Consider the following 12,979-nt stretch of genomic DNA (forward strand, 5'->3'; position numbering starts at 1 on the left):
ATTAGGCTAAAGTAATAATTAAGAAAAACACAAATGCTTGAGCTCGGGCAGAGAATCTAAACTCTACAAACAACTAATCGAGAAAAAAATCAACACATGAATCGACTATGAAAATAAACGTTAGTTGCAGCCCTAACAGTAGTACATTACATCATGTTAGTGCATTGCATTGTGGGTTAACGTATGCTGACATGTATTGACCACTTGGTGGCAGCACATCATGTCCTGCAGCCTTCCTGTAACACAGCAGACGGCTTTATCTCAAGCAGCCTGACTGCTGTACCGCTCTAGATCACATCTCAGTCTGTTTCTGAGCAACATAGGCCCCGTGGCTCTAACTGTTTAACTTTGGCTCAACTCCTGCTCTAGAAGAAAATCACTCTCCAAAAAAATAGTGAAATAATCTGACTGGCTGTGAGTGCCATCAGCAGTAATGATTCAGCCTCACGTTTACATGTCTGGAAGTGTTAGTGGTAAGAAAAGAGATGGAAAGGCATGGAGGAGCAACAGCTACAGGGAGGACATGACCTGAAATCCATTAATAAGGTGCACTCATTTACAGAGAGCTACCCATAAATCCTGGCTCATTGCTGTCCACAGGTCAGATCACACTCTGAGTCTTCTGTTTGGACTTACTAAGGAAATGTGAAATGCTGTTTGACCACGGATGCCAAACAATGACACAACATCAGAGACATGCATAAAGGTATACAGTGTTTTCATCGCTTTGTGGAAGACATAGGTGCACGTATTTGGCGGGGTTTAGGCGTCCTTCCTCAAGAAAATATTACGTTTTTCAATTTAAAAGAAATGCTTTTTTCCGTCTCTTTGTAGTCGTGTTGTGTCTTTGTGGTCATTTTTATTTCCTTTGGGGCTGTTTTGGGTCTCTGTGGTCATTTAGCGTTCCTTTGTAGTCACTTTTTGGTAGTTTTGCGTCTCTTTTTTACATAATTTTGGACCATTATAATCACCATTTGTCATCATTTATGTAAAGCAGATAATAAATACGTAACAATCAAAAAGCTTGAAGACAAAATTTGTTAAAGAAGTCCATCTACTGTCATTAGATCTGAGAAAAGTCCTTCGGTTAGGTTCATTCGGCTTAGGTTCTGCCAAAAACGGCTCACGTGCTGCACCTAAACATAATGGGAGGGAAAACCCTGGTAAAATGCCTATGCCAATGTATGATTAAAGTTTACTGTAATCAGGTAATTATGTCTTAAAAGTGGCATTGTTTTAACATTCATGGATTAAACCTAAAACGGTTAGGGTGGTGGGCAAAAGCATCTTCTCTCTAAAACTGATTTTGGTTTAGTTTGAGTTATATAGCTGTGTTGATGTGGTGCTGCATTGACCAGCGCTCCAGCTATTTGGTATCTTCCTGACTTTGTGATTGGCCTTGCCTGTCTGTGCGGTATTATGGTTCCCAGCGCAGAGGTGGGGCGTTGATTTAAATGAGGCAGCACAACGAGAGTTTCTGGTGATTTGGGGGTCTTCGATGTTTTGCTGAGATTAGACGTCTTAGAACCACATACATTTTTGGCACAAGGTCACTTTGCTCCCCAATCTGATGATTTTGTCAACAAGAGCAAACTAAGTGCTTTGGGCAAAAGCACAACAATAACGAAATAATACTTGAACCATAACGATGGCACAACAAACCTCCTGCCAGTGAAAACGGATTGCTTTTTTTTAAAGTCAAATTTTTTTTCAGTTTTTTCAACCAGTCAGTTTCCAAACAGCCATTCATGAGATCAACAGCTGGAAATTCTGAGGCGTGTCTCTGTGGAAACAATGAAGAAGGGTCAAGAATATAGGATGTGGCTATTTAGAACAACTTAAATTTAAAGCACAGAATTCTCCCTTGGAATTTTGAGTGCTTAGATTTTCAGTTGGTAAATGAAAAAGGAGGATACATCAAGTATTTTGAGCATCGTCTGTGCTAGGAAGTATACCATGGCAAGTGAGCATGCTGGGTTCTGTTAAAGTACCATTTCCTTCAGTGCCACTTGAGTACCATTTTAAAACATTACTCCCCAAATTGCACTGCAGCTTATTGACAAAATCCAGTCTTTGTAGTCCGAATCATCACAATACAATGTCGTGGAGTCATTGTGTGTCCTCTGGCATTAGCCTCAAACTCTACCCTGTGAGAGACGACCATCACGGAACATTTTATTTTATTTATTTAATTGTATCAAGAATGCCTTACAAATGGAAAAAAAAAAACGAATACAATCGAGGATACAAACACAATAAAGTCCAGGACTTATTTCCATTGTGGTCCTCCACATTCCCATAGGTAGCATTCCAAACGTTGCCCCATCTCTCGAATAGATCCCAGGCTTTTCTGAACCTGCGCTCATGACTGTTATTGTGTTCTCATAGACTTGGGAAACATCCTAAGTACTGTCAATTACAATCAAGCCCACATTTATCCAAGAATAGTCCAAATGCCTGGGCAACTTGCAATAGGCGTGAGTGAACTTAGGCTACATTTACATTGCTAAGTTTTGGTTTGAAAAGGAATATCTTCTGCTATGTTTCCCCCTCTCATTCCCCCTGCTCTGGCATTTCCCCCTCTCATTCCGCCTGCTCTGGTGTTTCCCCCTCTCATCCCCCCTGCTGTTGTGATATAATCAAATAGGGGTAATAGTCACGATCAGATCAATTTTTGGATCAGCGCAAAAAGGGGGTGGGGAGGTGGGGGAGTTAAATGTTTATTAAACATTTAATAATAACTTTTAACAATAATTACTTCGCCAATCGCGTTCCCTTTCCAACGCTATATAGCTCCAATGGGAGCCAGTCCAAATGAATGCGCAACAGAGCTAAGTCCAGCCTCCCAAAGCCAGCAAGCACATACATTTGATTTATGAGAAAAAATATGTTCAACAGTGTTTGAATGAATGTAAAAAGGTTTAGTAAGTCATTTTAAGTCTTTGGTATTTTTTTTTTTCTAATAGCATAGAAGTGAGTAAAAGCATTTAGCAAAATCTTGACTTCTGAGTTCAACTTGCCAATTGATTTTCCTTTGCCAAGGAATTTTAATTATTTATTTATTTTTTAGTCTAGACTTTTATGCAATATAATATCTGACCTTTGTTTGCAATGTGCCACACTACATTGTCAAATTTAAAACCTTTGTTAACAACATAATGTAACAATAACATATATTCAGTCAATTGCAAACTTGACAATTTATCAATAAAGTTAAAAAATAAATAAAATAAGTTTGCCGACAATGCCGAGGGCAGATGCTTCGCAGCACACACAGTGGCTGAGCAAGAGAGCAGAGAGGAAGACTCTGTAGTCCCCTAACTTGTTGCTCTCTCTAATATAACCAATATACTATAAGCTGCTCTGTTTAGGCTACCAAACGTGGATGCAGGCTGAAATTCAACCTAGCAGTTTTGTCGGGATTAAGCTATAAGCAGAAGAAATCTCTGCTAGATGCTAGGCTAATGTGCAATGGTAAACACACAGAATATGGTACACGCACATAGCAGAGCTTCCAAACTTTTTTTTTTTTTTTTGTTGACAACGCAAACGTCAACTCACCTTGAAATCCCCAAAAAACTTCCACACCGGCGACTTCAGTGAAAGAGGAGGGTTCTCAAGCTCTGTCGAAGGGTTTCCTGCATCTGCAGTTGTCACGCTGTCTTTTGACTGGCTGTAGCTAAGTTACAGGAGGTTGACTCGCAGCACTTCAACATGTGTGTTTTTTTTTTTCTGCTTGGCAAGCCGACCGGACGTGACATGGGAGTGTGGCAGTATCGCTGATTGCCTTTTTTTTATTTATTCGATATTGAAGATTGTGGCTTAATTTCGACCAATTTCGATTTTAAAATCAAAATCATGACACCCTTACCAACAAGATGTGCTTGGAATACTGTTCCTTTTCTGCCTGTCTCAGCAGAGGCAAATGCTAATTTAATTTAACATGGTCCAGCAGCCCCCTCATCTTTATTCCCCCTCCATCTCAACCTCAAGCTTATCATCGGTAGAAGACCAAACAGGCAGCCATGTCCTGCTGGAGATATGGATACAGATAAATGATCAAAAACTGATGTTTTTTTTGTTTGTTTTTTCAGATTAACATAATGACACAGCAGCCCCTGACTGGCTTTGCTTGGTGTATTTTTTGATGCTGCTGGAATAAGTTGGAAACTCTACACGGCCAAAAGTATGTGAACAAAGTTAGTTCACTGGACCATTCTAGCCTTATGGGAGTTGCCATTGGTCTATGACTTTGTATTTGGTGTATTTTGGTGCTGTGACACTTTATCATTGCTAAAGCTTTCAAGCTTTCCATTCCTGCAGGTTACGGACACAGTTTACAGTCACAATGATGGCCGTCAAATGTACCATCAAAAGATAGTCATTTATGAACCGTGGATTTTTTATTTCATACAGGAGACAAATGCAGATTCTCATTTGTAGCTGATAACTGTGGATTTTGCCGGCTAAAATAGCAACAGTCTATCAGTTCTAGCTAGCTAGCTAATTAACGTCTAACTCTGGGAGTTAGTAGAAAAACCCTGTGGAAAACGAAAGCCATTTATCATGCTAAAAGAGTGAGGGTAAATAGTAATTTTATATAATTTGTATGTATTAGTATTTATGTTATGCTATATCTGTAACAAGTTCAGATGTGTAAACCAAATCCAATAAAGAGCAGGGTAGAGGAGCTGCTAATGTTAGCCTCAGCTCTGACATAGCATCCACTACTTGCTCCCACACAGTGGATGTGACGTGCCAGTCCCGAACTAAACTTGTAAGTTAACTCACGTTGATTTATTTGTGGCAGCCCGCCAAAGTATCAACATTTACCGCCACGTAATGATTTTGTTCTTATATTTAAAATAGGGAAAAATGCATTTCATTGTAGAGCTGCTCACAGCGCATTGATTTGCTCAGCCCCTCCTTGTCCCTCACTCTCTCATTGTTTTTCACAGAGTCTAACGTTAGCTGACATTAGCTAACGTTGGCTGAATCCTCAAACCAAGCGGCTTCTTCTGTTTTAGGTTGGAATGGTCCAGCATTTGTGAGCTGCAATGATCTCAATTTATCAGTAAGTCAGCCACGTCTGAAGATAAGATAATGGTTGTTAAATGAAACTAGATGAGGGTGTGTTGGCAGACAACCTTCCTCTGGTAGCAGTCATAAAAGACGGGAGCTAATTCAGAGATAACGTCCTCCCTCCCTGTAAAGAAGTGGCGTTAGATAACTTTGTTCACATTGATTTTGAAGGCAGCTCTCTGTATCATGAATTAAACATGGCGGCACTTGTTTATCCGGGAATGCAAATGGCAACATAGGTGATTATGTTAATGCCAACCATGCTTCCCTGCCTGACAGCCTGATTAAAATAAAAAAAGGAATACTGAGGGAGGATTGTTTCTTCTTAATCACTCATGTTTTTGGGGTTAGTGCTTGGCAGTATTTAATTCAAAAGCTTAAAATGATTAATGGAATCTTCCGAAGACTTAATGCTTGAAGTAATGGCTTTGGTAACAACATCTCAAGACATGTTGTCATAAATAATACTTCATAGCATTTCCATTCTCTTCCATCTTGTAGGAAGCTAGCTGTGGGGGTTAATGAGTAAGTCGACTAACAATCATCCTGTCATGTCAATTAGTATTTATTATTCATAGAGCCATGGTAACTCTGTGATGCCTGCTGTCTGCAACGTCTCATTAGACCAAGCTCTAAATGGTTCCAGCTCCAAACCACAGCACCGCCATACTGCGTTTGGGCTGCAGGAGAAACCATGGCAGCTGAATAATTAGCCCACTGCTGCAGCCTCTCCGGACCCGCTGTGACCTACAGTATATCGACGTATGGTTTGATGCCATCATAAGATTATCTTCATGTGTCTTAATTATTGTTCACTAATGTAAAAAAACAGGCCAGACCTTCCTATCAGCGAACAGCTGATTGAAGATGTGATGAAACATGCACTTAACTGTTGACTCTGAATGTCAGTCTACCATTTGAGTCTTTTCCAGACTAACAGGAAGACAGTTGTGGGGACTCTTTGTATACTATTTTTGGGGATAAAAACAATCAAATTTAAATGTATTTAATGCTAAGTTCCCTCTGAAGTGTCTACTGTTAAGAATTCTCAGTCAAATATAGGAAAGAAGTGTGGTTTTGGTATCAGTACTGAAACAGGAGACAATAGTTGAGCACCTATTTTGGTCTTTGGGGACCAGTAGAGCTTCAACAATTCCACATTTTACACTACAATTCATTGTCTCAGAAATAAGGGCCTCTTTCAGTGAATTTAAAAACATTTATTTATGTATTACTTTCTCAAACAAGTTTTTAATGAATTCCAGGATACATATTTTGGTTATATCACTGTCATATGATGTATCTGTGTTTTTACATTATCTGGGTTTACATTAGCCTATGCCTCTTTGTTATCATAAAACATTGTAAATTTTCTTAGAACATCACACCTCAATAAAAACAAAGCACCAAAAATCACTTAGGCTATATAATTACAATTTGGCACATCTAAACAGAATCAACAATTACCATCAACAGTCAAACCCCTTAATACCTTAGCTAATGTTAGCAATGCATTGCGGTCAAACAAAGAAACTGTGATTATGCAAAAAATTGCAACTAGACAATTATTTAATACTTGTTACATGCCAAAAACAACATTGTGTTTTTTAAGGCTAATCCAATGATTCATGTATTGCTAGTGGTTCATGTTTTCCTCTCACCCTGTCCCATGCAGAAAGCAGCAGCTGTGGAGAGAGTCTAAATGTGAAGGAGTGGCAGGACGGCCTCAGAGCGCTGTTACCCAACATCAACATCAACTTTGGAGGGCTGCCCAACTCCACATCTTCCTCATTGTCATCATCCTCCTCCTCGTCATCCTCCAGTGTCCAGCACGCGGGGGCCCCGGGGCTTCCTCACAGCCTCTGCTGGGACCGCACAGCCAGATGGATGGACCCAGCCATAATCACCGGTAGGAGCCTTTAAAGCTTTTTTAAAGAGCCACTATTACCCCCATCTTCCACTGGGAGCGCCTCTGCTGCATTCCGGCTGTGTTCCGGTTCTGTTTTGTCCCCCTCCATTCAATATTTGTCACTTACCCAGTCAAAGCTCTGCAGTGTCTCCAGAGGGAGCTGTGTGAAGTCTGATTAATGTCCTCAAGTGATGTCACTGGAAAAAGTGAAGGATGAGGATTTTTCCTTTCTTTATAATGTGTACTCCTTTCTGCTATTAGAGTAATTTATCTTATCTGAGTTTTAACTACACACACACACACACACACACACACACACACACACACACACACACACACCAGTCAGAAGTACCACACAAAGTCAAGGCATGATTCCCTTTCTCCCTGTGAATTTGACCCAAGCCTTTCTGTCCCTGGGGCTTGAGCCCCAGTAAACCCGTGCATTGAAATGGCACTGGCAGCAACAACTTTTCCTGTACCAAACATATGACTTAGTGTTTGCAAATGTAGCCATAGGTTTACCTTTTACTATTAAAAACTTGTGTGTGAGTGTACTGTTGCCTTGTCCCCCGCAGGGATCCCAACCTGCGCTGGCAACGGTCTGGACTCTCTTCAGGACGACAACCCTCCACACTGGCTCAAGTCCCTGCAGACGCTCACAGAAATGGACGCCCCGCCCAGCTCTGTCTCACAAAATGGCTCCTTAGGGAGCCAGCCGCCCCCCCACAGAGCCGGCTGGGCGCACTACCCGGCCCCTAGCAGCCAGTTCCACTCCCCGCCGCCAGGCTTCCAGACGGCCTTCAGACCCCCAACACAGACCCAGACAGACCTGCTACAGAGCGCCGCCATCGACCGCCACTAGGAACTCTCAACACACACACGCACACATACACGCACACACACACACACGTGTCGCTACCTGGAACCACACCAAATAGGCAGATACAGTATAAAAAACTATGAGCAACTAATAAGATAATAATAATAATAATAATATTAATATAATGTTTTAATTTCTTCCTCCGACCAGATCAACCACGCTTGTGTTTCGTGTCTCGGTTCGTGATTGTTGGTATGAGTAGGTCGATGCCTGCTGCCCCAGCCACACCTCCTAACAGACACCCAGGCAGAGAGCAAAAAAGCAGCAGCAGCAGCCTTTACTAAATCTGAAAAAGCTTTTAGCATCGCACGCTCACTTCCAGTCATGTGCTGAAAGTGTGTTCGAGAGATGCTTTGGAATCAAATCAAGCTGCGACCAACATGATGATTTGAAACGTGATTGAACATGTCTCCTGATAAATCTCTTAAATCAGTCTTCACAACAGAATCCAATTCCACAACGAGCTGCATCTGAGAATCAGACCTTTAGCTTCTTTGATCAGTAAATTGAAGGTTCAGTATGGTTAAGGTATGGCAGGGCGCAAGGAGCCGCACCGCTTTGGTATATAGTATATTAACGACAAAAGATCTGAGGGAGCGTAACACTATTATGAGCCCTACACGGTCTGCAAAGTCAACCTTCGAGAGCGGCCAGGCACCATTTTATAAGAACAGAATCCGATGTGTGACGGGGTTGGGGCTCGTGAGTCGTGAAAACACGGTTTTCGTCCACGCAAGTTACGTGCACGCCGACGCTTTGAGCTACGCAAGTTTTCATGTTGTGTTCTGGAATGTGTCGCCTAAAAATCACTACGCAAGCTGCAGTGTGAGCATGGCTGCCAAGTGTGCTAGAACATGAAACCGTAAGTGAAAGTTGGACCTATTTTGGGTTCCCTTCCGATCAGAATAACCGCGGCTGACCACACTGTTGAACACGTCCGTATGCGGCATATGAACATCCCATCATCTCTTTCTCTCATCTTCCTTCTGTGCAGAAAGCACAGCAGTAAACGTTCCTGCTACTGTGGTCATGGAAACGCTCTTACTAGTTGACGTTTGTTACCCCCACCAGTGCGTAAGAGTGCCCGTTCAGTATGTTCACCGGGGTTTGTGCCGGCTCGGCCAGGCGTGGTCGTAGGCGTTCCGTGTTTCGGCCCTAACGGATGATTTAAGTGCACGTATACGGTACATTGAGAGCAGAGTGTCACCTGATCAGTTTGACCTGGAAGTGAAGGCTCATCCTGTTTAGATCCCTCCTACTTTCAAAATAAAAGTTGGGTCAGTAATCTCAGAGACACGGCATCTCATACTCAAGAGAGACCTGACTTTATATCCCAGTGGCTAGTACATCACACCTAGATCTCTGACTGAAGTGTCAAGTTTTTTTACAGGAGAAGACTGCGTGCAATAATCTCTGGTTTTGCTGCATCAATGAGATGTCCACCATTGGGTCTGTGACGGTATTATAGTAGCACTAAATCAGTGGGGCTGTGTTTTAATTCGCAGGATCAGGAAAACAGGGTAGCCTTATTAAGGATCAGAAGATTTGCAATTTACATATGCCTGTATACTAGTCTCCACTACAGGGCAGGACCTACTTTAAAATGGATACACCCACGCTTCCGTTCATACTACGGAGTAGGGTTGGGCATCGAGAACCGGTTCCAGCTTGGAATCGTTTCAGAAATGACCATTCCAATGGATTTTTTTTTTTTATTGGAATAGTTTGGAAATTTTTTGTTTTGAATCTGATCGTCGGTCCAAAATGTAACACCGCCGTACTTTCAAGTGCTCGTCGTGTTGAATGGCTTTATTTCACGTTGAAGAAAACCGTTAAAAGTGTAAATCACCATTGAATCCTCTTATCTGTGAAATAAGCATGTGACCCCCATAAACTAGAGAGGTCCGATACCATTTTTTGCTTCCCTACTCTGATACCTGAACTGGCGTATCGGCCGATACCGAGTACCGATCCAATACCAGTGTGTCATATATTTTATGTTTTAACAACTGTATACTACTATCCCTGTATGGACATGATATTATTGCTATAATTGTTGTCGGCCTGGCTCAAGTTAAACTCTTTTTGAAACACAAACAATGATATAGCCATAGAACTTTCTTTTATTATCCAGTTTGACAGATCATAACAGAAAAAGAACATCAATAAACTTCTTTAAAGTAGATTTTCTTCGGGTCTAAATTACGTGGTATCTGATTGGTTCATAAAGTCCAGTACTTTCCGATACTGATACCAGCATTTTCAGGCAGCATTGGAAGTATTTTTACACTGGTATCGTTAACATCTCTAGTTTCAACTCCACCCCTCAAAGAATCAGAGTCGATAAGAACCGGAATCGGGATTGGAATCAGAAATGTTGAAATCCAATTGATGCCCAACCCTACTACAGACGGCGTCTGGGTCTGTTCCGCAGACTGCAGGTGGTGTATCGGCACGGCCGTTGCGCTGCCGATAGATATCGAGCGCGTGTTGGCCAGACCTCTGTATCAGAGGGTTGAAGCTGGACATGTGAAGGATGTGGTTCAGCACGGTCAGTGCCACTGTGTGGCGCTCGGTGCCTAGCCCGCCTCCAGACCCCTCGGCCAGTGTCCCAGCTCTCTCTGACAGCTTCAAGCCTCGCCCGCCTGAGAGATGAGGCGTTAAGGCCACTCACTTGTGTGATCTGGACTTGTTGAGACAGGAAAGCTCCTAGTTTAGCCTTCGTTTGTTGAGTGTGTCAGCTTTTAGATATTTAAATCAAAGTAAAGAGTTTTTTTATTAGTAACATTTTGAAAAAAAAAAACTGGGCTGCAGCAGGAAGCTCTCTTGAATTAAACCGTTGATCTCACAGGACTCTTTCCATATACTTTCTCATTTCAGAAGATTGGTTGATTGTTTAGGCGCCGTGTGCTGGGATAGTAGAGCTTCAACTCATACCACCACGAGGTACACATCACGTACCCCTGTATCATCCAAATGCTACAATCTGGGACGGTCCTGACAACTTTACAAAGTCAACAGTATTCTTGAGGATTACAAGCTAACATGTTTTCACAATGTCCAAACGTCTAAAAAAAAAAATGAAGCGCCGAGGTCTGGAGCACAAAACCAACTAAATATGAAATAAAAGAGCAAATATCAAGTGTGTTGTTTGGTCCTTATTTCCGGGGCTGTAGCGAGAGTCTCTTGATGGTTTCCACTGTGGCCTGTAAAAGCATCTGAAGGGACAGACCTTAAATGCTTTAAGTGCAGGCCAATGAACTTAATCTTTCTTGGGAGGCAGCAAAGATGTCAAGAGCAAATTAAGCGCTCCGACTGCGCAGTGACGCCGGCGCACCTTTACCAGTCTATACCGTCGACATTTCGTTCCTGCCGGAGGTTCCGCCACATGTCCGTCCCCTTTCTCTTCCTTTTGTGTTGGCATTTGTGAGGACTATGGTTAACTGCTCCTCAGATCTCTGCAGGGTAAATCCAGACAGCTAGCTAGACTATTACTATGTCCCAATTCACGGGTTGCAGCCTTCAGAGGCCACAGCCTTGGAAGCCCACGGAGGCTGAACATAGGGGTCTCCAGAATGAGACGGTCTGGTCTGCAGAGCATTTGCGTCAAAGCGCCGCTCCTGCCGCCTTGTGACTTTGACTGCTGCAACTGATAAGTGATCAAGACGTTGTCGGCACCAAAATCGAGCCAGAAGTTGTTCTTTGTATTTTGTGTCTCAAAGAGAGAGGAAAATAAATAATAAACCCTCATGTACGTCTCTCGTCTCCGAGACCAGAGGCCTGTACTACGATTTCAGTTACCTGGCTTCACCTAACCTAAACAGCATAACCTGTGTCACGATGGAGGTTATCAACTAGTTCAATCAACCCAGGGTTTCCCAATCAGCAACGTGCGCGTTCACATAAAGGAGTTTAATTAATGTCTTGCCTAAAAACATTCTCAGAAGTGAATTTAATAATGAAATGGCAAACGAAAGTTGTGAAGAAAAAGAAATATTGGTTTTTGGCCTTTTGTGTTTTGCCGAAATGAATGCTGGGAATCCTGAGGCTGGGAAGCATACAACAGTTGGATTCTCCGAATTCTGTAAAAGGAGGCCGCATTTGTGGAACGCATTTGAAGGAGCCTTCGAAATTAAAATAAACGGGACCGCTTTCGTCATGCCACTGCGATGCAATCGGTCTACGGATGCAGCCTCCGAAGGCTGCAGCCACTGAATTGGGACATAGACTATCTGTCCAATCTGAGTTTTCTGTCGCACGACTAAAACTACTTTTGAACATACACAAGTTCCACCAAAACAAGTTCCTTCCTGAGACTATTTAGCAGAGGCACCGTGGCTCCGTCCGGCGCTTAGCACCGCCCAAGACGATTGTGATTGGTTTAAAGAAATGCCGATAAACCAGAGCACGTTTCTCTCCCAGCCTGGAATGCTGTGTGGACTAACCAGACCTTCCTCCGCAGCGCTGTGATGGAAGGTCTGTCAAAGCGTGACTAACCCTCTCTGTTTGCCTGTGAAGGAAAATTAACAGTGATTTATTAACAGATGATTTACTGCAAACTGTGGACCCCTTTTTTAACCCGCAACATGCACGACAGCCAACAGCATTAGTAAACACACCGATGAGATTTATTTTGTTGTGATTTTTACATTCCACAGTTGAACATTTTTTTTTTTTTTTTTTCCTCTATTGTATGTTTTAGTCAACCGACACATTACTGATGTTAAAGGTTGATGTCATCCACAACGGATCAGTCCCAATCGGTCTGTCCACAACGGGAGTTGAAGGATCCCTGTCCTCGCTCTGTTTCTCCATCAGGTGGCTCTGACGCAGCCGTGCGCCTCATTCGTTGCTCTATCTAATTTATTTCCTGCTGCTGTCTCTGGACCGTCCACATTCGGACACGCTGTCCACACACGCTGTCCACGCCTGTGGGCTTCCCTTTATCACTTCAGCTTTTATTAGTTCTGCCTTTGAATTTGACTTCTGAACGAGGGAACGCTGCAGGTAGGGCGATTTGTTACGTACAGTAAAGCCCCGATCTCTAGTCTCTCTCTCTGCCAATTGGCTGCGTTTTACTGCGTCTCAACTCATTCTTACGAAATGTT

General features: G+C 42.6%; 1 protein-coding gene across 2 annotated transcripts in view; it reads left to right on the forward strand.

The window, feature by feature from the left end:
• The window catches only part of cnot4b (CCR4-NOT transcription complex, subunit 4b), a 28,010-nt gene extending 18,222 nt beyond the window's left edge, over positions 1–9,788 (forward strand). For both annotated transcript variants that reach the window (XM_028571059.1, XM_028571058.1), the window contains exons 12-13: positions 6,758–6,991; positions 7,567–9,788. In XM_028571059.1, the coding sequence (XP_028426860.1) occupies positions 6,758–6,991; positions 7,567–7,853 (521 nt within the window). In that variant the 3' untranslated portion in view covers positions 7,854–9,788. The remainder of the gene's footprint in view (positions 1–6,757; positions 6,992–7,566) is intronic.
• Positions 9,789–12,979: the final 3,191 nt, after the last annotated feature.

The sequence above is a fragment of the Perca flavescens genome, chromosome 23, assembly GCF_004354835.1.
Source record: "Perca flavescens isolate YP-PL-M2 chromosome 23, PFLA_1.0, whole genome shotgun sequence".
In the NCBI taxonomy this organism is placed as follows: domain Eukaryota; kingdom Metazoa; phylum Chordata; class Actinopteri; order Perciformes; family Percidae; genus Perca; species Perca flavescens.